The 26,071-nt window shown below is 34.6% G+C and overlaps 1 protein-coding gene across 1 annotated transcript in view; it reads left to right on the top strand.

Annotated features, from left to right (window-relative positions):
* LOC132751094 (uncharacterized) overlaps nt 1-25,827 on the top strand; it is a 31,883-nt gene extending 6,056 nt beyond the window's left edge. Inside the window, exon 2 of the mRNA XM_060741206.1 lies at nt 19,461-25,827. Coding sequence (XP_060597189.1) covers nt 19,468-21,219 — 1,752 coding nt within the window. The 5' untranslated portion in view covers nt 19,461-19,467 and the 3' untranslated portion in view covers nt 21,220-25,827. The remainder of the gene's footprint in view (nt 1-19,460) is intronic.
* Nucleotides 25,828-26,071: the final 244 nt, after the last annotated feature.

Consider the following 26,071-nt stretch of genomic DNA (forward strand, 5'->3'; position numbering starts at 1 on the left):
TCTGACTTTAAACCCTATGTGTGACATTGACCTTGGCTACAGGGACCTAAACACGCGACACTTCTTACAATGGTAAAAAATTGTGCAATGGTACATTAAAATCCCGATTTGCATGTAGAATGTTTTCTCCGGACAAGCAATGTTCAATGAACTCTAAATATGATATTGACCTTTGACATAGAGACCTGGTTCATGCGCATGACACTGCATCACATAGTGGTGAACATTTCTATGAAGTTTCATTAGAATCCCTTTATATGTGTAGGAGATATGGTCTGGGCAATATCTCTCTTTCTAATACCATTAGTGACCTTGACCTTTCATAAATTAACCTGAATTCCATGTTTCACAAATGTAGTCATGATAATGACCATTTGTGTTTCAATCCCTCAATTAATGATCACTAAATGGTCCAAATACACATATTCATCTGAACTTTGACCCCTATGTGTGACCTTAACCTTGGTCGCAGGACGCGACACCTTGCCTCACAATGTCGAACATTTGTGCCAAGTTATATCAAAATCCGTGTATGCATGTGGAAAGTCATAGTCGTGAACATTTTTTAGAAGTTTAATAAAAATTCCTCAATGCGTGTAGGAGATATGTTCCGCACAAAAATTGGACACCGCCCGCCAGATGAGAAACCAAATACGACCTGTTTTTAAACGGGCGTATATAACGATACCTTTACATTATTATAGAACTTCTTTAACATAAAGTAGAAATTCCAATATAACATTGATACTTAAATATTAACAAAATTGTCATCATCTGGTTGGAAGCAACTCCTACTATTTTAATATTGATATCCAACGTATAATTTTCACTCATTCTCACTTAAGTATGACATTCCATGTCTTCAATGTTCTTCAATGAAAATCTGTGGAGATATATAAGCCCGGACATTCTTGTAAAGCGTTTTAACAATTGGTACTTCATCAAAGATTTAATTTAAGCGCAAGTTTACCAGCCTATTGGTTTGATTTTGCTAGTGACAATTGCTGTTGCAAAGAAGGGGTACGAAAAACAGCATGTTCTTCAACTAAATCGAAGTATGTTTCATTGCACGTATTTTCATTCAAAAGGTCGTGGTTAACAGTAAACACAGCTTATTTTCGTTATTCTATTGCAGATTTTGACATATGAAAGTGATATTTCTATGAGAAAAAATATTTGTTTTGATTCATACTATTGTTTTCGTTTACACGGACTTGGATTTATATACAAATCTAGCAATTTTGATGAACTTCTAAGACCGATCTTTTACACATTTTTTGACTATTTTCAGTTCATTTGTTTAAATATTGTTAATATGGCCCAATCTTGCCAAAGGAATATCTGCTCCATTTCATAAATAAATATAAGTTAATCGTCAATCATTATAAATATATAATTCAAAGTATTAACATTTCTTTCTGTCAACCCATAGCATCTGGAGACCGGGTCACTTACGGGACAAATGAAAAATCATTTACGAGTCGTCCCTAATAAATTGTCAATATATGAGGTGACGTAAATTATTTCACATTTGACAATTGAATAATAAATAAGTAAGTATTTTCAAGAATTCGTCAGTAATTTTCGCATTTTCTTACTCGTCCATTCTATGGATCTGTGGATTGTGTAAGGTTATTCATTTTGAAAATGAGAGTTAAGCATATTCGGTACGAAATGCATTTCCAGGAGTTGTTTTTAAAAAGATGTATTTTTTGTCAGTTCAATGTTTGATTCTCATTTCCAAATGTTCATATAAATAGATGATACATATCTCGAAACAAAGTGATCTCTCGGAAGCATTAATCACAACAAAATTACAAGAGAATTTCAGACTCGGTTTGATTGAGTCTGTACAAAGTTTATTTTCAGAGACAAAATAGAATCGCCATACCATATGCACAAATTTAAGGACCATTGTCTCGAAAGTGACGAAATTTATCTTCTAGTTCTATCAAGAAAAACCTGTCATAGGGACAAATCCAGGAAACCTGTTCTGGTAATATTTTATATTTAAGATGTCGAGATACTGATGATTTTGGAATGGAATAGAATTTTAATATTCAAGGAAGTTCATTTTTCAGTTCTAGAATTTATGAAATGTCGTACTTTGTTTTTGGGTTTTACGTCACATCGACACAGTATAGGTCATATCGCGACGTTCCAGCTTTACTGGTGGCGGAAGACCTCAGGTGCCATTCCGTGCATTATTCTAGCACGAACGGGCACCTGAGTAGAACCACCGACGTTCCGTAAGCTAGCTGGATAGCTTCCTCACTTGAAAGAATCCAAAGTCCCTGTCGGGATTCGAACCTACAGCCATGAGGGGCAAGTGGTTTGAAGTCAACGACCTTAATCACTCGGCCACGGACGCCCCGTCGTACTTAAGTGAGAATGAGTGTTTTACCTCTTGTCATGAATACTTTTTACATGAAAATCATAAGGAAAAAAATAAAAACGAAAGGTGTGCAAGAGAAAAGGAAACAAAAAAGGCAGTTGATGCAGTACACAGTGGATCAATACTACTCTGTAGCTGGCAAAGAAAATCATTAACAGGGCAAAATGAATTTTTTATTAAAGGACCATAACTCAGTCAAAACTCCTTCAACTGGAAAACTCTTGTAATATTGCCTAAGTACTTGAGCTACAATCAATCCTGTAAAGTTTCATTAAAATTGCTTTTGTGGTATAAAAAGAGTAGTCATGACAACTAGCTGTAAACTAGCTGGATAGCTTCCTCTCACAAAATAATATAACCCAAAGTACCAATAAGGGATTCAAACCCACAGCTGTGAGAGGCAATTATTGTATAACAGGTTTACCATCTGACTTTTGTCAAACAGGTTTTATTCAGATACCAATATGTGGTTCGTGAACAGGTCAACCTGCAAGTTATTTTTTTTTTGCCTTTTCGTGTTCGATCAAAAAAGGCCACCAAGCGGAAAGTGGTCTTTGTGCGAGATACTATCATTATGTTTGATGAGCATAGTTTTAATTCGTTTAATACATGATTTTTTTTTAAATCATGGTTACAAATATGTTCAATTATTAGAATAAAAGAACAACATAAATTATATAGAAATTTTGCTCGTACTTATGGCCAAGAGTACAAGCGAAGTGGGAAATTCAAGCAATCTGAGTTTAAGCACTTAGTGTTTGAGTTATATGACTTCGGAGAAAAGGAAGCCGAGGAAGAGGTTTTTGATGATATGAAAAACACTCACAGAAAAACCTAGATGAATGTTTTTAGTCCAAACTTGATGTATACCTTAGTTCTGAGAAGGCTTGGTTGGTATATCTTGAGAAATGTACAACTTAACAGTATATTTAACTTGTGTTAAAGATCATCTCTGAATGAAGCAAGCTTTTTTGTTAAAGCAGAACAAAGTAACCTCGAAATGAATACCACTTGTCTGTAAAAACCAATTGTTTGGTCTCTCTTTAGGATGATATGTTCACAGATTAGACTGTATCTCTGAAACCTGAGCAAAGTTGACCTCTTCAGAGCAAATACCATTTTTCAACAAGAGATGTTCGTGTTTAACTAAGAATTAACACTAAATGTAATCTCCCTTGGACAGCACCTCTAAGCAACAACCTAGTCACCTTTGTCCCCAAGAGGGTGTTGCTCAGCAGAGGTTGTACTGTATTTTATAAATCTCAATCACTTTTGAGATCACACACTACCTATTATGCTACATATCTGAAATATAGATCATTTATGTGTTTTCATTACTAGATCATGTCTTAAGTTTATACATGCTTTAGTGATGACTTTAAAGATTAGCCAGTGTTACTGATAAGACAATTTCCTTCCTCTATGTGTGATCCTAAAAGTGATTATGGTTGATCAGATATTGATCAATTTCAACTACCCAATTTTAGTTTCATTAAGTTTCCCCCCTTATTCCTCCAAAATCCATCAAAAAACAATGTGAAGCTGAAAACAATGTTTAAAATACAAGTTGGGAACTCTTAATCATTCTGTTTTCTAAATTGTAGCTGAATGAATTATAGCCACTTTTATTTTAAACACAATTTATGATCATCCTACTAAGTCAACATAAAGTTTAATCATTTACAAACCAATAAACTAGACGAGATAATAACTGAAATTTTCAGCAGATGCGAACGATCAACCTTAAATTTAAACAAGAGGGCCACGATTGCCCTAGATCGCTCCCCTGAACTCATAGAACTCATCCAAACAATTACCTAGACAAACATTCTGACCAAGTTTCATGACAGGTGAGTCAAAAATGTGACCACTAGAGGATTATCCATATTTGAGCAGTGTAACCTAGTTTTTTACCCAAGTGACCAATATGAACTTGACCTAAAAATCATCAAAACAAACTTTCAGACCAATTTTGAGAATAATTGGATCAAAACAGAACTCTTCCGAGCAATTACGTAGACAAGCATCCTGACCAAGTTTGATGATAATTGTGTGTGTCAAAATTGTGACTACTAGAATGTTCACAAGGTTTTTCCATATTTGGGCAGTGTGACCTTGTTTTTGACTCAAGGTAACCCATATTCAAACTTGACCTAGAAATCATCAAAACAAACTTTCAGACCAATTTACAGGATATTTGGATTAAAACAGTAGCCACTAGAGTATTAACAAGAATTTTCTATTTGTAGCTCCTGTGACCTAGTTTTTCATCCGAAATGACCCATGTTCAAACTAATTTGAGCAATAACATAGACAAGCATCCTGACCAAGTTTGATGATGATTGGGGCAAAAATGTGACCGCTAGAGTGTTAACAATATTTTTCTCTTTTTAGCTCCTTTGGCCTAGTTTTTCATCCGAGATGACCAATATTCGAACTTATTCGAGCTATCAACTAGATAAGCATTCTGACAAATTTTGATGATGAATGAGGCCGCTAGAGTGTTAACGAACAAGCGTAGACGGACGACGGACATTCAACGATCCTAGTAGCTCACACTGAGCTTGCTCAGGTGAGCTAAAATCAGGACTTTATTTATTTTTTTGAACATTGGAAAATATAAAATTTTTTAAATTTTTCGAAACAAGGCATTTATGCTAAAAAAACTATATCTTTTCCGTTTAACATGTGTTTTAATGTAATATAGTAAAAAACAAATTCAAAACCATGTTCCCAAAATTTAAAGCAAAATATTTCATTAGAAAACCGAGAAAAAAGGGGGATTACGTTTGAAGGTACAATATTTTTATTAAATATATTAATGTTCACAAAAAAACTCTCTCACAAATGTAACTAGTGAGCATTATCATTTTATTATGCCTTTTAAAAAAAGAAGTTAAATAATACATTTATTTTGATATATAAAGTCATGGTATTCTGGACTAGGTTATTTTGCATGCCCTTTAATTATATTTGTTTTTGTAATCAGACATGTCAGTGGAAAGAGGGCTCCACTTTTCTCTTTGCATTATACAAATTCAATAAAATCAACATAGAAAAGAAGGGGTATAACTCTGTAATGTGATTAGAAGACTTACCTGTCCTTGATAGTCTACAAGAATTTCAACTTTAATGTGAATAAATTTCTTTAGTTAGAAAATAATTTAAAGATTATCTGCCCTTTGAAAAATTAATGGTGTCCTTTCATGACAATAAACAAGTACACCAAGTTTGAAGTGAACGATAAACTATTATATTTTCTGAGAAAATGGACCTTAACAAAAAGGTTAACCAATGTCCACGTCAATGTTGATGCTGACGACAGGGTCATGATAATAACTCTTTGAAAAGAGAAAAAGTTTAACCTTAATTAAATACTGTTTGCACTAGATCTTTATTAGCCCCTAACCTGCTTAACTTCTGGTCCACCTTCTAGAACAGTCCATTATCAATTTTGTTAATAGATACTAGACATGACTTGTCACAAGTTTGAGGCCATAGAGCCATTGGGTTGTGAAGTTGTTAGTAAAAAACCAATTGGACCTTGACCTTTGACCCTGCAAACCAAACAAGATTGCATTTGAGAAAAATGCTATGCCACCGCATTAACACAACACTAAATAGTAGTGTTAAGGAACAGATTGTTTTTTGTTTTTATACAATTGAAGATTGTCATAATGCATTATGATAGATCCCTGACCTATCTAATTCTTATTATCAGATTAGTGGTTAAATCTATTGTTAATCCAATAAAAGATCAGAGAAGGAATATATCAATGCACTTGAGTCTAGTGAATTTGGTGGTGAAGGTCATATTTCACACAGCCTAAATTTCATGACTACATCAAAAGACAACACAGTAAGACACTTTGTCAAAATCTAGGTCAGCTGATATCAAAGTCCACTTTACATCTTAATCTGTGCACATGGTTCAAATTTCATAGCTATACATCAAAGGACAAGTAGGTCACATCATCAAAATCTAGGTCACCAGATATCAAAGTTCAATTTTACAACTAAAACTGTGCACATGGTCAAAATTTAATTGCTGTACATCAAAGGACAAGAAGGTAGGTCACTGTCCCCTTGGGCAAGGCAAAATTTTGACCCAAGGGTTTAATTCAAAACAATCTTGATACAGGTCCACCAAACAACATTTCAAGTTAAATATCTAAGCTGCAGCTTTCTCCCATTCAGAAAACATTTGTTTTATTTTCTGTTTTTACTATGTGTACATAATGAGAATCACTCCTGTACGAAAATTCTGAGCCAATTCTGTACAGACTCTGTACAAACTCTGGTTGTCATAGAGGCAGATTTTCATTTTTCTGTACAGAGTTGACAACGACACAGAATCGGCCTAGGAAATAGGTGATTTTCTGTGCAGAATAAAACAGAATCAAAAATTTTTCTGTACAGAAATATTTTCACACAGATATTTTGCTCTTAGTTATGTTTACAAGACAGAATTTCAATACTTAGAAAAAAAGTTTTAACACTAAATTAAAGATAAATCTGGAGACAGAATTTACTTTTCTAGCCAGAATTTCACTATTGAGTTAATCACAGAGTAGTATAATATTCTGTAATATCAGGTGTAACCCCCATTTAACTTCAAATCTCTCAGGCTGCCACATGAGGTTTTATTACACAAAGTGTCTCTTCATATTGCTAAAGATTATGTTTTGTTAAGTTTATTTATCTAAAGATAAGTTAACAAGAATGTTGTGAAGAGCAATCATGTACTCAGATTTAGGGGCCAAAGAGGAATTATGATTGAATTATAATCAAAACCAGAGGTAAGATTTTGCAATGTTTTCTTTGAATTTTTACACTATAGATAAAAGAAATTATTTATACATCTTTTAATAGTCTATGGATTATCTATATTAGTTAATTTTACTCTGATTTGAGACAGACCACTATGGTCTAATGAGTATAAATACACTGAGGTCAAAGCCGGGACAGTGAAATTATTAGTTTTGATCAGCTGATAGGTCAAGATCTATTTTTTTTAGATTTCATATCTTGCTCTTTTATGCAATAAATAGTTTGGCTTTTTGTTTTGCTATTCTATAATTTAATTAATTTAGTTTAAATTAATCAATTCAAAACTCCCCGGCAATTGTGTTACTATTTTAAGTTATGTTGCAATTTACATGGTCAGGGATGATATATGTAAACAGTTTTGCTAGTTGTTACTGGGTGCAAAAAAACTTAGGTATGTAGGGATACAATTGTAACTGTTTTATATACACATTGTAATATTTCACAAATTTTGCATATCATTTAATAATAGGATGAACATATTCAAATTCCTTTTTTTTTACTCTTTAGATTATGTAAGGATGTGTGGTGCAAAGACAGAGACAAGCCAATTCCTGATAACAGCGCCCTCAACAAGGCTATTACTCGTTTGATAGACTACTCTAGGAAAGAAATGATAGAAAATTGTTAATTGAAATTAATAAATAAGAAATGTTCAAAGGAAAATTGATTTTGTTTTTAGCCAAAAAAAGAAAATCTGTACAGAATATTTTCTGTACAGAATTTTTTCTGTGCAGAATTCCCTTTCAGATATTTTATATGGACAGGGTTAATTCTGTACAGAATATGAAGAAGCCCAGATTTTTTTCTGCCCAGATTTTTTTTCTGCCCAGATTTTTTCTGCCCAGAAAATATTCGGCTTAATTCGAATATTTCAGAAAAAATCTGTACAGATTTTGTTCTTTATCCTTATTGCTAAAATCTATTTATAGAATTCTGGTTCAACTTTGTTTCATTTAACCAGATTGTTTTTCTGTACAGACTCTGTACAGAGTTTTCTAAATAACGTCTGTACAGATTCTGTCTGCATTCTGTCCAGACTTTTTCGTACAGGCTGCCCCCGGGCAGGGCCAATTTTGACACCAGGGAAAAAAATTGATCAACTTTGGTAGAGGACCTATAGATGATATTTTATAGCGAACATCAAAGTACATAATGAAAATCAATGACTTTCGGGTGGAACCAATTTTGACCCCAGGGCTATAATTTGAACAATCTTGGTAGAGGTTCACTTCACAATATTTCATGCAAAATATCTTAACTCTAGCCTTTGTAAATTTAGAGAAGATGATATTTTAAGTTTTTACTATATACATATAAGGAAAACCTATGGCCCCCGGGGCAGTGCTAATTTTGACACTAGAGGCAAAATTCAATAACTTTGGTAGAGTACCTATAGATGATATCATTTAACAAATATTAAAGCTCTAAGCCTTGTACCATCAGACAATAAGATTTTTTTATTCTTTACTATATGTATATATTGAAAATCAATGACCCCCGGGGTGGGGGCAATTTTGACCCCAGGGCTATAATTTGAACAATCTTGCTAGAGGTTCACTACACAATGTTTCATGCAAAATATCTAAACTCTGGCATTTGTCAATTGCTAGAAGAATTTTTTTTAAAGTTTTTACTATAAGTTTTTACTATATACATATAAGGAAAACCAATGACCCCCGGGGCGGGGCCGATTTTGACCCCAGGGCTATAATTTGAACAATCTGGATAGAGGTCTACCACACAATGCCTTATGCAAAATATCTAAGCTCTAGGCCTTTTGGGTCTTTACAAGAAGGTATTTTAAGTTTTTACTATATTTATATTGAGTGAAAATCAATGACCCCCGGGGCGGGGCCGATTTTGACCCCAGGGTTATAATTTGAACAATCTTGGTAAGGGTCTACCAGACAATGCCTTATGCAAAATATCTTAGCTCTACGCCTTTTGGGTCTTTACAAGAAGGTATTTTAAGTTTTTACTATATGTACATATAGTGAAAATCAACGACCCCCGGGGCGGGGCCGATTTTGACCCCAGGGCTATAATTTGAACAATCTTGGTAGAGGTCTACCAGACAATGCCTTATGCAAAATATCTAAGCTCTAGGCCTTTTGGGTCTTTACAAGAAGATTTTTTAAATTTATTCTTATAATTCCTTTTGGTTGCCATGGCAACCAGATTTCTGCATGGAATGAAATTCTTTAAACAACTTTGGAAGCCCTTCACCCAAGGATCAATCCTGCCAAGTTTGGTTAAAAATGGACTAGTGGTTTTTCACAAGAAGATTTTTTAAGTTCACTATATAATCTATATAACACACAAACACATACACACAGGTGAATCGCTATATGCCACTGCATCGCAGATGCTGCGGTGGCATAAAAATTAAAGAGGTCATTTTCTGCCCAAGTATGATTGTCAAGGTCTAATTGATTGTAACCGATCAAAAACTGTTCTGACATTCAAGGTCAGTGTTACCTTGACATTTAAAACTGCAACCCTAAAAGCAATAGGGGTCATGCAGTGGCCAAAACCAATGTACAAATTTGACAGCAAAGAAACCACAGAGCTAGGCCATTTTTTTTTCTTATTCCATATGATCAAGAGAGAACTGATTTTGTCCAGTGATTCTTTTAAGATTTCTATTCCAAATGTGAAATGTCAAAACACTTTTGGGAATGTCTTGTGTAAATATACTTGCAGACATTACTTTTAACTTTGACATCACCTCACATACATGGCTTGTTAATCATATTGATATAAAATAAATACATATCAGACATGCTCTATAATATAGTAATAGCTAATAATCAAAAGAACATCCTACATGATAGCAAAACATGTTTTTAATAACCAACGTGTACTCAGAGTCATCAGTTAAACCAGTTTTTTTTTAAATAATCTCAAATCATTTCAGTGCAAATTTTTTTTAAAGGTCAGTAACTCAAAAACTAGGCATGGCACAATTATGGTTGGGGCCCAGGGATTGTAGAGTTATTGGTTGGAAACAGAAAGGTCAATGTCAACTTTATTTTTTTAGAGTTTATACCTTTTAGATTTTGACCCAAAAAGAAAAGTAATCATGAAGCGCCCAAGATTTATTAGTCAGAAACCATTTTGGCAAGATGTCTACATGGATTCAGGATAAAAAAGTTTTCTTTTTAATTTTGTCCTTTTTACTGATACGAAAAGTGATTTAGTCCAGTGATTCTTTTAAGATTTCTGATTTGAATATGAAATGTCAAATGTGGGAATGTCTGCTGTAAATGTATTTGCAGACAAATTTTACCTTGAACATCACCAGTACTCATCAAACATGTACATGACCGATTGATCATATTGATATAATTAAAGTACCTATATATGAGACATACGCTATGACAAAGCAATAGATAACAAGATAGGTTTGTAAAACATGTATGCCCCCTATCGGCAGCCAATAAGTCATGTGATCAGTTTATTATGACTGACTTTTGACCTTGTAACCAAAAAATCAGTTAATCGGTTAATTAATGGTCATGACTAGTCACTAGGTAATTGTGACCGCAAAGGTTGTGTGCAGCAATTTTATGACAAAGTTATTTCAAATTTTACCAAATAACACATGCATAAATTTTGTGAATCATGTAGACCTCATTAATGACAGCCAAGTTATATTACATCAGACCTTGAAAGGTGTATACCAAAAGGATTTTTAAAAAAATATATCAACCAAGGCATCTTGAGTTGTTGAGTAATTGGTCAGAAACAGTCTTTACATACAAGGTCAATATGACCATTATGAAATACAAGGTCAATGCACCCTTGACTTTTGTTTCCCGGACCCCAAAATCATTAGGGGTCATCTACTGGCCAAGACCAATGCACCTTCAAATTTTGACGACCAAAAGCCCATAGCTTGTCAAGTTATTGATAGGAAACTTTTTTAACTACAAGGTCAATGTGACCTCAACCTTTGACCTCAAAATCAATAGGGGTCATCAGCTGGACATGCACAATCATCAAACCAAGTTTGAAATTTCTAGGCCTAAGTGTTCTTGGGTTATTGATCGGATACCGTTTTTATCTACAAGGTCAATGTGACCTTGACCTTTGACCCCTTGACCCCAAAATTATAAGGTGTCATGTGCTAGTCATGGACAATCATCAAACCAAGTTTGAAGTACCTAAGCCTAAGCCTTCTATAGTTATTGATCGGAAACCGTTTTTACCTACAAGGTCAATGTGATCTTGACCTTTGACCCCTTGACCCAAAAATCAATAGGGGTCATCTGCTGGTCATGAACAATCATCATATCAAGGTGAAGTTCCTAGGCCTAAGCGTTCTTTAGTTATTGATCGGAAACCGTTTTTACCTACAAGGTCAATGTCACCTTGACCTTTGACCCCTTGACCCCAAAATCAATAGGGATTATCTGCTAGTCATGAACAATCATCATACCAAGTTTGAAGTTCCTAGGCCTAAGCATTCTTTAATTATTGATCTGAAACTGTTTTTACCTACAAGGTCAATGTGACCTTGACCCTTGACCCCAAAATCAATAGGGGTCATCTGCTGGTTATGAACAACCATCATACCAAGTTTGAAGTTCCTAGGTCTAAGTGTTCTTTAGTTATCACTTGGAAACCGTTTTTACCTACAAGGTCAATGTGACCTCAACCTTTCACCCCAAAATCAATAGGGGTCATCAGCTGGTCATGAACAATCATCATACCAAGTTTGAAATTCCTAGGCCTAAGCGTTCTTGGGTTATTGATCGGATACTGTTTTTATCTACAAGGTCAATGTGACCTTGTCCTTTGACCCCTTGACCCCACCCAAAATCAATAGGGGTCATCTACTGGTCACGAACAATCATCATACCAAGTTTGAAATTCCTAGGCCTAAGCGTTCTTGGGTTATTGATCGGATACCGTTTTTATCTACAAGGTCAATGTGACCTTGTCCTTTGACCCCTTGACCCCAAAATCAATAGGGGTCATCTACTGGTCATCATACCAAGTTTGAAGTTCCTAGGCCTGAGTGTTCTTTAGTTATCACTTGGAAACCGTTTTTACCTACAAGGTCAATGTGACCTCCTCCTTTGACCCCAAAATCAATAGGGGTCTTTAGCTGGTCATGAACAATCATCATACCAAGTTTGAAATTCCTAGGCCTAAACGTTCTTTAGTTATCACTTGGAAACCGTTTTTACCTACAAGGTCAATGTGAGCTCCTCCTTTGACCCTAAAATCAATAGGAGCTCCAGATAATTTTTTTGGCCAAGGTTTTTACCCCTCAAAATCTAGAGTGAGGGGTAAAATGCAAATTCTGAAAAACTTAAGGGGTAAAATCTGTCAAAAGAGCATTTTGCATTTTTTTTTAAACAAATTAAACTTATTCACTGTTTTTGTTTGTTTATGTTCTTTTTTTAGAAAAACTTTTACAAATAAAATACTGATTCAATGTGAAACAGTACAAAACAATCATGCTCTGTAAAGTCAGACTTCCAGAGTATACTGGAACTCAAGTTTATGATAAACAGCAAAATTATCAGGGCTTCCATTTTCAAAATTTGGAAGTCAAGACTTCAAAATCTCTGAAATTGGAAGTCACATTTAATAGGTAAAAAAGGAAAAGAATTACATTTTGGAAATCACAAGCCAAAATGAAGGAGTAAACGACTCCCAAACTTCCACTAGTGGAAGCCCTGAAATTATTTATATTCTATGAGTCAATATTTCTTTCTTTATTTCTGTTGGTATGTACCTTATCATGTTTGAACAATTATATTTGAAATTAGAATTAAAGAAAAATAAACTAGAACTGCCACTATCATGGCGTGAATACCCCCGCATACCATTTTGTCAGAATCAACAGTGGCCATTTAGAGCTCAAGGACAACCTCCCTGCCAAATCTGAGGTTACTAAGCCAGTGCATTGCTAAGTTATGTATTCTACATGCTTCAAATGTCAAAATCAATACATTGCGGACAGGACATTCTTTAGCAATTGAGAAGAAAAGTTTTTTTTTGTCAAGGTCCCTGTGACCATGACCTTTGACCCAGTGACCTCAAAATCAATAGGGGTCACCTTATAGTCATGATCAACATCCATGCCAAATATGAAGACTGTGGGTCAAAGGAATCTTACGTCAATGGGTGGACAAACTTTTTGAAGTCAAAGTCCCTATGACCTTGACCTTTGATCCAGTGACCTCAAAATCAAATGGGTCATATACTAATCATGATCAACATCCATGCCAAATATGAAAACTGTGGGTCAAAGGAATCTAAAGTTTTTGGGCAGACAAACTTTTTGAAGTCAAAGTCCCTGTGACCTTGACCTTTGACCTGTTGACCTCAAAATCAATAGGGGTCATATACTAATCATGACTAACCTCCATTCCAAATATGAAGACTGTGGGTCAAAGGAATCTTAAGTTATTGGGCGGACAAGCTTTTTGAAGTCAAGGCCCCTGTGACCTTGACCTTTCACCTGGTGACCTCAAAATCAATAGGGGTCATCTACTAATCATGACTAAAATCTGGAAACAAAGTGATCCCTCGGAAGCATTAATTACAACAAAATTACATAAGAATTGCAGACTCGGTTTGATTGAGTCTGTACATGAGGGATAATGAATAAGTGCAACATCCCTCACGCCCCCTAGCACCGGCTTGAGCGGTACTCAATTCTCAACATTTAATAGTGCTGGCATCAATGATCCTGAAGGACCAGAAAAATATAACAACAATGAAGTACGGGGCAACCTTTTACAGCTGCCACACAGCACTTGACACACTCTGTTGTGAAGTATAAAAATCTGGAAACAAAGTGATCCCTCGGAAGCATTAATCACAACAAAATTACATAAGAATTGCAGACTCGGTTTGATTGAGTCTGTACATGAGGGATAATGAATAAGTGCAACATCCCTCACGCCCCCTAGCACCTGCTTGAGCATTAATTACAACAAAATTACATAAGAATTGCAGACTCGGTTTGATTGAGTCTGTACATGAGGGATAATGAATAAGTGCAACATCCCTCACGCCCCCTAGCACCTGCTTGAGCGGTACTCAATTCTCAACATTTAATAGTGCTGGCATCAAAGATCCCGAAGGACCAGAAAAATATAACAACACTGAAGTGAAGTACGGGGCAACCTTTTACAGCTGCCACCTGCTGTTGTGAAGTATAAAAATCTGGAAACAAAGTGATCCCTCGGAAGCATTAATCACAACAAAATTACATAAGAATTGCAGACTCGGTTTGATTGAGTCTGTACATGAGGGATAATGAATAAGTGCAACATCCCTCACGCCCCCTAGCACCGGCTTGAGCGGTACTCAATTCTCAACATTTAATAGTGCTGGCATCAATGATCCCGAAGGACCAGAAAAATATAACAACACTGAAGTGAAGTACGTGAACCTCCATGCCAAATATGAAGACTGTGGGTCAAAGGAATCTTAAGTTATAGGGCGGACAAGCTTTTTGAAGTCAATGCCCCTGTGACCTTGACCTTTGACCTGGTGACCTCAAAATCAATAGGGGTCATCTACTAATCATCACTAACCTCCATGCCAAATATGAAGACTAAGGGTCAAAAGAATCTTAAGTTATTGGGTGGACAAGAAAAAAACCGACATACAGCCGGACGGCCGGACGGACAAGCTGATTCCAGTATACCCCCCTTACAACTTTGTTGTGCGGGGGTATAACATGATTTTTTTTAATCTTTCCTTTAAAAAAAAGTATTGGTCTGAGAGAAAATTGTCCGTAACTGTAGACTGGGTATGAAAATATTGAGTACAAAACTGCAGGTGAAAAACATGTTTTTTTGTTCCAACATATGGGTCATCTACTAATTATGACTAATCTCCATGCCAAATATGAAGACTGTGTGTCAAAGGAATCTTAAGTTATTTGCGGACAAGCTTTTTGAAGTCAAGGCCCCTGTGACCTTGACCTTTGACCTGGTGACCTCAAAGTCAATAGGGGTCATCTACTAATCATAATAACATCAATGCCAAATATGAAGACTATGGGTCAAAGGAAACTTAAGTTATTGGGCGGACAAGCTTTTTGAAGTCAAGGCCCCTGTGACCTTGACCTTTGACCTGGTGACCTCAAAATCAATAGGGGTCATCTACTAATCATGACTAACCTCCATGCAAAATATGACGACTGTAGGTCAAAGGAATCTTAAATTATTGGGCGGACAAGCTTTTTGAAGTCAAGGCCCCTGTGACCTTGACCTTTGACCTGGTGACCTCAAAATCAATAGGGGTCATTTACTAATCATGACTAACCTCCATGCCAAATATGACGAATGTAGGTCAAAGAAATCTTAAGTTATTGAGGGACAAGCTTTTTGAAGTCAAGGCCCCTGTGACCTTGACCTTTAACCTGGTGACCTCAAAATCAATAGGAGTCATCTACTAATCATGACTAACCTACATGCCAAATATGAAGACTGTAGGTCAAAGGAATCTTAAGTTATTGGGCGGACAAGCTTTTTGAAGTCAAGGCCCCTGTGACCTTGACCTTTGACCTAGTGACCTCAAAATCAATAGGGGTCATCTACTAATCATCACTAACCTCCATGCCAAATATGAAGACTAAGGGTCAAAGGAATCTTAAGTTATTGGGTGGACAAGAAAAAAACCGACATACAGCCGGACGGCCGGACGGACAAGCTGATTCCAGTATACCCCCCTTACAACTTTGTTGTGCGGGGATATAACATGATTTTTTTTAATCTTTCCTTTAAAAAAAAGGTATTGGTCTGAGAGAAAATTGTCCGTAACTGTAGACTGGGTATGAAAATATTGAGTACAAAACTGCAGGTGAAAAACATGTTTTTTTGTTCCAACAACAAAAGTGAAAGAAATTAAAATTTATTTTTGGTTATATTGTGGGATAAGCATGTCAATAGATACCTAAACAAACTTAATACTATGTTAACTCCTACGATGATAAGCTGGCACAAATTTTATCAATAATTTCACAGGTTGATCTATGGGAGTTACGTCCGTTTTGTATTTCCTGCTACTTTCGTTTTTCATGCGTTGTTGACAACAGAATTTTTAGTTTCAAAGCAATAGTATGGAAATATATTAATTTTTATGCTCAAAACATCCTCTTTCTAAATATCAATTGTTTACACTTCTATTCTTTCATGCTTAAATTCTGACATACAAGCGTATTTTCATTTTGTTGTGCGTAACTTGACGCACAAATTGTGAAAGTGATGCGTATTTTAGATTTTCTATGCGTATTTTACGCTGATACATACGCTATCTGGAGCTCTGGTTATTGATCTGATACCGTTTTTATCTACAAGGTCAATGTGACCTTGAACTTTGACCCCAAAATCAATAGGGGTCATCTACTGGTCATGAACAATCATCATACAAAGTTTGAAGTTCCTAGGTCTAAGCGTTCTTTAGTGATCACTCGGAAACCATTTGGTCTACGGACCGACCGATAGACAAATGCAAAGCAATATTGTGAAATCATTTGTATTCGTGGGCATGAAATTTCATGGTTTTATCAAAACTGGCATTTTCGTTGGTTCTTAAATTTGTGGATTTTCATTTTCTTGTGAAACAAGAGCTGTCGGTAGGACAGCAACGCTCGACTATTCTTAGTGCTTGATAGTAAAATAAAATGCTTGATACAGTTACCCCCTCCTGTTTACAGGTTTGGGTAATGATGGTGAACAAGTGTGCAAAGTTTCAAAGCCATATGTCAATGGACTTTGAAAATATTTGAGGTATTACAAAAACTTTAAATTAACATAAATTCTAAGTAGAAAAAGGGGCATAATTCTGTCAAAATGCTTGATACAGTTACCTCCTCCTGTCTACAGGTTGGGGTCATGATGGTGAACAAGTGTGCAAAGTTTCAAAGCCATATGTCAATGGACTTTGAAAATATTTGAGGTATTACAAAAACTTTAACATAAGTGGTTACGCCGACTCGGACGTGGACGTAGACGCCGACGCTCGGGTGACTACAATAGCTCTATTTATTCTTATCGAATAGTCGAGCTAAAAAAGCAATGGAAAGTAATATTTCACTTAATCACCGCGCTGCTTACATACCTGGTGTTATTATATAACACAGCTCTTGTCAATAAATTTAATCCTTGCCTCTGGGAGTAACACATTTACTGCCGATAATTGACAGCAATTAACATGTTTGTGTGACATGATATGTAGCTCCATTAGTTACACGGCCTTTTAATTCGCCAATGTAAACATCGCATAAATTATAGGACATCTGCCACTTTTTAACCAGCGAGTAAAAAATTTACACCCTGAATCGGTCCAAAACTATACACTACGTCACATCGATTGTGTACAATTATATGCATATAGATTAATACGAGTAAGTGGCTCAATACAGGTAGATATGTACGTGTGCATGTAATAAAAAGACGACGGCATCTTTTATCGGCGCTAATTAATGCACTGGGTTCCCATATTTACTCGATTATGTCACGTATTCTGGCTAACACAATCAAGTAGCCTACACCGATCAAGTAGTCCCCCTGATGTTTATATGCGACGAACATTTGTGACAGTAAACTGAAAAGATACACACGATTTTTTTCTTAAATATTGCAAAACTAAACTATTTATGGATTTAATTTGTCACTGGCCTGATTATTAGTATACATTCATACCAGAAAAACCGGCCGGAAAAGCACCAACGCCTGTTGTGATATATGGAACAAAGACATGGTAAGAAGTATTGGATGAGATAAAACTTTGTCGGGTCTTAAATTTGTGGATAGACCTATCCACGAAAACCACGAAAATTAGTGCCCCACAAATAATAATAATTTCACAGTATACCCCCACTTCCTTGGGGGCATAATAATTAATAGAACATCTTACATGATTTTAAAATATGTTTTTAATAACTAACAAGTAATATGTCAGTTGGACCAATATCTTTGCAATCTCAAAACATTTTACAAAAACAGTATCCAATGAACTTTGGTTAAAACATATTTTTATTCAAGGTAATAAATGCATATTGCAGGGATGCCAACAGACAAGTTGAAAAAAAGAGGAAAATTAAACGCAAGGGGTCATGGGGGCCGTGTAGGCCCCCATGCAGGTCCAGGGCAGAGCCCTGGTGGGGGACCAGGGGGCGAAGCCCCCGGAAGCTCCTAGGTTTTCATCCTTTTCAGATGGTCTAAAATGCATTTCCTTTTAGTGCTTTATCAAATATTTTCATTAAATGATATTGTATTACTTTGACTGGCAGTAACAAAGTTAAGGCAGACTTTAATTTCAATGAAATTAATCAGTCTCTATAACAGTAATAATATTACGATTTGACGTGATCCTCGATTGCAACAAACCCTCGACTACCATAATTAATTTGTTTTGAACATAGTCAACACGAAGCTTGTCAAGGAATATTCATTACCAATGCGGACGGTTGTCTCGGTTGATCCGATATTCACATTTACTATGTTCTCTAACCAATACAAAATTAATCTATTTTTAACATTTTTGACACAGTTCATGGTCTTCGAAGCGTTGTTGGAGTTAATTGCTGCCATTATTCATGTAAAAAATATCTTTCTTGCTAATTGGCCGACAATTTGTTTTGCTTTCTTCAACTACAGAAAGACGCTACGATTGGTCGGTATATTTAACGCTAACGTTCATTGGCTAACTATAATAGCGACAATAACTGAGCATACCCGAAAAGCCGTATGGCCTAAATATTTACGGTACGGTCTAAACATTTACAATCGGCGGACAATAGACGGTAGCAAACTCGGCGAAAGAGACCCCCACCCCGCAAATTTAATTTTCTCCTCGGATTTACATCATTCTCAAAAGTGGTTCGGAGACCTCGAAATCAAAGAGAGTAGTTTCAGGAGTATAAAAAACCTAAACTTTAGGAAAATGTCTGACAAATTGTACCCTTGTAGATGGATACACAAAGGAAAATCTATATCCCCACAAAAAGTTGGGGCATAAAAACTCTTAACAATTACATAACCGTAAATCGACCTTCATCATGATTTAAACAAATCAAAAATATGAAATGAACAATGTTTAAATGCTTGAATATTTTCCAAACATAACTTTTGACCACAAAAAAGGTCATACAAGAAATTAGCAAGACTTTGCCATTGTTTCAAATCATCTATGAATCTCAAGTTTTATGTATTTGAAAAACATGCAATACATAGTAATCTATCATAATACATTTTAGGTAAAACATGGCAGTCCCAGGAAAGAAAGCATCAAAACAATTTTCGTCATCAACAACATCCATGGCATCAGATGAAGATCTTCAAGTTTACTGCCAGCCTTGTGACGAGGAAGGAACTAGACTACCTGCCCATGGATACTGTACTGACTGCAAGGAACACCTTTGCAAGACATGCTTTAAAGCACATAAGATAAACAAGTTTACCAAAAAGCACATACTTCTGGATGCAACAAGTATGCCTAAAGTTTTGCAGCAACCCTCAACATTTATTCAAACAGTCCTGTCTGATGATTTGACTATGCCATGTCCTAAACATCCAAAAGAAATGATTAAGTTTTACTGTAATGATCATACAGAATTTCTCTGTTGTGTTTGTGTTACACTTGAACATCAAGCTAATTCCTGCAAAGTCAACAATATACCAGACATTTCTGGTGATATAATAGACAGCAAAGAATACCAAGTTATCTTGAATGCATTAAATACCACTTCTGACAAATTTCAACAGATATTAAAAGATGTCAAGGACATGACACACAAATCATACAGCTCTCTCAAAGATGCATTAGATGACATTAAAAAGTTTCGGCAAGAAATCAACCAAAGACTAGATGAATTTGAGAGACAGGCTGAAGATGCAGTTAAAGTCATAGAACAAGAAAACAACAAACATCTGAAAGCAGTAGAAACAACATGTGAGGAAGTTACCAAATCTCTAAAGATATCATCAGACAAAATCAAACAACTCAACACAACGAAACAAGCTGACAAACTCTTCATTGATTTAAAACTTGCAGAGAAAACAATCAAAGTTATGGAGGGAAAACTACAAAAACTGTCATCATTTGATATCAAAGAGCACAACTTTCAATCGAATGATGTAATATTAAATTTGATTAAAACAGAGAAGTCACTGGGTACATTGACACAGAAAACTTTAAATAAAGAATGTCAACCTGTACAAATAAAGTCTAGACAATCTTCACATGAGGGAGAAATTTGTGTGATGACATCAAAAGATAAAAGAACATGCTGGATAACAGGAATGACTCTGCTGACTCCTGATCTTCTTATCATCACTGACTACTATAACAATGCTGTAAAGATGGTGGATACCAGCAGTAAATCTGTGTCTGATCAACTACAACTAGATGATGGACCATGGGATATCACCACAGTAACCAGTACTGAACTTGCTGTCACACTCCCTAACAAACATACAATACAATTTATATCAATATCATCAAACCAACTTATAATGAAGCATACAGTTATGGTTGGTGGAGACTGTCATGGTTTAAGCTGTTGCCAAGGTAAACTTGTTGTGTCATTCCGTACCCCTACAAAACTTCAGATCCTTGACCTGAATGGCGCAATACAAACAACAATTGATGGAAAAAATATTTTCAAATGTCCACAACATATCACATGTAACAGAAGTTCAATCTATGTATCTGACAGGGACATGGAGACAGTAATAAGATTAAACTGGCAGGGTGATGTGATAGGAAGTTCTAGTGGTATAAGTGATCCTAAGGGAATGTCACTGTCAGATGATGGTACTTTCTTTGTGTGTGATATGAAGAAAAATGTAATAGAAGATATATCAGGAGACTGTTCTACAGGAAAGATTGTGTTGAAGAATCTGGAAAGTCCATATGCTGTATGCTGGTGTGAGAAAACAAAGAGGCTTTATAATAGCTGTTTTGCTTTTGATGCTAAATATGACAACTTCCTTCAAATACATAACCTGTCATAGACTTAAACAGAGACTAAATATTAAACAATGTCAACAGTTCTTAAATTCATCATTCATTCTTTTAAAACTGGTCTAAAAGTGAAAGCATAATGAAAGACTTAGCAAGATACTTGTGTCTCATTTTGGCACATGAAGAGTAACAAGATTAAACTGGCAAGTTGAAGTGATTAGTAGTTATAGTGGTATAAGTTTCCCTACAGGAATGTCACTGTCAGATGATGGTACTGTCTTTGTGTGTGATAATGGGAGAAATGTTATAGAAGAGATATCAGGAGACTGTATTACAGGAAAGTTGGTGCTGCAGGCTCAGAAGACACCAAGGGCTGCATGTTGGTGTGGAGAAACAAAGAAACTGTATTACAGCTATGATTTCAAAGATGGAAATTTTCTACAGATCTATAAACTGTAAAAGTCTTGAACAAAACAATTTGAACAGTTCTTAATGGTCAAAAAAAATCTTTTCATTATGCAATCCACAAAACTAAAATGTGAATAAAAATTTGCAACTTGCACTTTGTCTCAATGAAAATTTTCAAGATTTCAATCTATGAAGTTTAAGTTATTATTTCAAATATAAAATGTTCTTTTTGACCTATGGTCTGGACTAAAAAGTAGCAAGAAAAATAACAATAACAGAGGGGAATAACTCAAAATGATGAAGGGTAGAGTTATAATTCTTAAGTTTTGCATCTTTCTTAATGTGATCTATCTACCTACCAGTGAAGTTTCATGTTCTTATGTCAAATACTGTTCAAGTTTTTCAAGTTATCCTCATGCCAAAATATGAGATGGCAGAAGGATTGAATGACTAATGGAGACTATCGCCATATTCTCTGCTGTCTTTTTCAGAGTAGGATAAAATATCTATTCTAACAAGACCCGCATTTTTCCCTATTGAACATAGTAGAACCAAAAGTGTGTTATTATGCAATCAAAACACTGTTGACGTTCTACATTTAGACATGTGATGTTATCATTATACATGTGACGTAACCACTAAAAATGCTACACGCTGAAAGTAAGTACAGAAACAAATCAGGCGCAGTTAGCTTAAGATCAGGTATGGCAGCATTTATTTGTTGATGTTGTGTTAGAATCAAAATAATATATCCAAATCAATAATTTTATCGCTTGATAAAATCACTGTTTGTCATTCGGATGATCATCATTATATCACTTGGGCTACGCCCCAAGTGATATAATTCCTTGAATCCAAACTCCAAATATTGATTTTATTGAGTGATAAAATCACTTTTTGGGATATTTTATTTCTTAAATGGTGTTAGAATGAATGATATGAGTCATCCTTGTACTCTATGATGATAAATAGTTTGCTGAAAAACTAGAAGACTTAAACAAGATGACTATACTGTGATGCTTGTGATGCATGGAATAAAAACAGACATATGAACATTTTGTTCTTATTTATGTATGTGAGAGACTTTAACAATTATCACATTCAATACTATTAAGCAAAACTTCTGTCTTTCATTTTACACAAGGACTTTAGCATAACAAAACTGTTTTCATATATCCTACACTTAAAAATAGATAAATACAGAACCCCTAAAGAAAGCCCAACACGACAAAATTGAAAATGTTGCAGGCTCGGTTTGATTGAGCCTGTTCATGGACGGTACTGGAAAGTGCAATTACCGTCCACGCCCCCTAGCACCGGCTTAAGCAGAATTCAACATTTAAACATGAAATAGTGAAATTTTGAATTTAGAAACATCCGCAGATGTGTTCATACGGCGGTTATCATGGAACCTATAATGTGACACTACCGTGCCATTCCATGAAAAGCGGCGTATAGTCCCAAAGTAATAAAAAGCGTGTGCCAGTTTTAACAAAACATATTTTTGCCTTAAAATATATGCCTTGCTACCATAAAACATTTGTAACCTTTACATTCTGGTGATTTTAATAAAAGTTCATAACAGCCTCTTGTGGTGGTGAAAATGAATGAAAAGCTTTGTTTTAAAAGAAGGTATTATTTCAAAGTTAAACTGACCATAACTCTTATATCATCTATATATGAGTGACACTTAAAAAAGGATTGGAGCACCACACTAAATACCATATTCGGGTATATACCAGAAAAGGCACTTGAATGATTAAATGCTAAAATATCGCCTTTTCACCCAATGAAATGAACTTTAAAATGTCTAATTCCTCTCTTCACATCAATTTATATGCGATAATAAATGGAAAATGTAAGAATCAGCAAAAAAAAAATGTCTATTTTGTGATCATATTTCTGCAAGCGTCTAGAGGTACTGCTCCAACACTGTATCGAGTTCAGTAATCTATACTCCAACACTGTATCGAGTTCAGTAATCTATTTATACACACAGATTAGTTTTATCTTGAATGGTTATACAAAATTGTCTTACCACATGATGGTGTATTAAAATCCCATGCCCCATCACTACGGCATTGTAATGCTGACTGCTCGTCCATGCTAAACCCGGCACTGCATGTAATATTGGCAAATGTGGATTCACTATTACTCCATAGCTCCATAGAACCTCCTGTTACTGAACTTAATGTTTCACATAAGACTGAAAATAAAGAATGTTTGCTCCTGTTAATGAATGTAATAATTCACATTAATCATAAAAATATAGAATATGTAATTTATTTGCTCCTTTAACTAAATGTAATTTGATAAATGAATGTAATTTGATGAATGTAAAATACAGAAAATGTAAGATTTTTTACTCCTGTTAAAGAATGTTATGTTTCAACTGAAAATACAGAAAATGGAATTTTTTGCTCTTGTTACTGAATGTTATGTTTCACATAAGTCTGAAAATATAGAATATGTAATATTTTTGCTCCTGTTACTGAATGTAATGTTTCACATAAGACTGAAAATATAGAATATGTAATCTTTTTGCTCCTGTTACTGAATGTTATGTTTCACATAAGACTGAAAATATAGAATATGTAATATTTTTGCTCCTGTTACTGAATGTTATGTTTCACATAAGTCTGAAAATATAGAATATGTAATATTTTTGCTCCTGTTACTGAATGTTATGTTTCACAAAAGTCTGAAAATAAAGAATATGTAATGTTTTTGCTCCTGTAACTGAATGTAATGTTTAACATAATCTGAAAATAAAGAGTGTGTTATCTTTTTGCTTCTGTTACTGAATAAAATTGAAAATACAAAATATGTAATTTATTTGCTACTAAAAGTGTGAAACATGTAATCTTTAAGCTGTTGGATATTTTTAGAGTATTATAACAATTTTTTAGGACTGACTGATAGAAGATCACTGATGCACTTACATGCAATACAAAACTGCTTGAACCATTTTATAAAGAAATGAAAATCAGAATTACTTTTGTTAAGAAATTAAGACTATTTTATGATTTTTTTTAAACTTTGCAAATGTAAACAAGTATTAGATAAATTATGTATGGTATGTAAAAAGGTGTCATTGTTACAAACCTTACAAATTTTTTTATTTACCACTGTTCTGTTATTAAGTAATAAGATTTCCTCTCAAACTATATTGTATTATTGTCATGATTACTTAACAACAGGTTCATACATTCTTCAGTAATTGTCAACAAAATTATTGTGTAAGAATTATTATAATTTTTATTACCCTTCCAGATTTTTTCCGCCTTTTTGATTGGATATTGATCACCCGAAAGAAATTAATATAACCGAGCCAGACGGGTAATATACACATTAAATTTCCCCGTTGGGTACCCAACGTTGTAAACGACATGCGCTGAGGTGATGCGCGTACGGTTCGATTTTACGCGATGTAAATTCCGATTTACCAGCACTTTTTAACAGTCAAATGATAAATATTTACCAAAGTAGAGTAATGATACAAATTCTCATCAGTATTGAAAACAAATATGACCTTGTAAAAGCTTGATATTAATTACAAAAAAGTGCTTTCAATAGACTACTCCATTTCTCTTGTTTACATTCGTTAGGTACGGGAAAAATACGTCATGTATTTATGTGACATCATGTTGTGATGAAGAGGTACCCTAAATGGAATCTTATTTCGACGTTTCATTTGAAAAAAAAATTGTCTAAACTCGGCAGGGGAAGGGTAATAAAATTATTATTTTGGTTTCGGAGTGATATAATGTGGATATATTACCTGCCAAGATAAAATATCACCCTCGCCTACCGGCTCGGGTGATATAAAATCTTAGCAGGTAATATATCCACATATATCACTCCAAAACGAAAATAACATATAATGTTATGTGTAATGTTTGCCTAAAACCACTTTTTTCTATACTTTTGAAAAATATATTGTTGTAAATACAAATTAAGACACAAAGTAAAAGTGACATAAATTTAATAAATAATTCGAAATAGAAATAAAGAATATTCATCAAGGTATTTGGCAGATACCAGATGCCTGTATATAAGCTTTCACAGTACTCTGGCAGTCACATACTAAAATTGACTGAAAAAGAATAAATCTTCTAGAGATTAAATATTGTTTACTTTGTTATTTTTTGTTTTCTTTAAATTTGATATATTTTTTATATCTTACTTAGTTACAAACTTTGTAATTTTATTTCATTATAGTTTAAATAGTGAAATGTTACATTTTTACATATCAAGGGTTAAGTTACAAGTTTAGTAATTTTACATCATTAAGATTTATATTACTTTTACAAATTAAAGATTAACAATAAGATTTACAGAAAAATGTTTTCTTGTAAAATGTTTAATGTAAAAATTCACTTTTAATTATTCTTATGTATTTAAATATGTTTTTTTGTAAATACTTTTTTAAATTTAAAATTGTCAAATAAGAGTGTTCTTTATACTTATAGGATTTTCTATCAAGTTTATAAT

The sequence above is a fragment of the Ruditapes philippinarum genome, unplaced genomic scaffold, assembly GCF_026571515.1.
Source record: "Ruditapes philippinarum isolate M1 unplaced genomic scaffold, ASM2657151v2 ctg2809_1_1_1_1, whole genome shotgun sequence".
Lineage (NCBI taxonomy): Eukaryota > Metazoa > Mollusca > Bivalvia > Venerida > Veneridae > Ruditapes > Ruditapes philippinarum.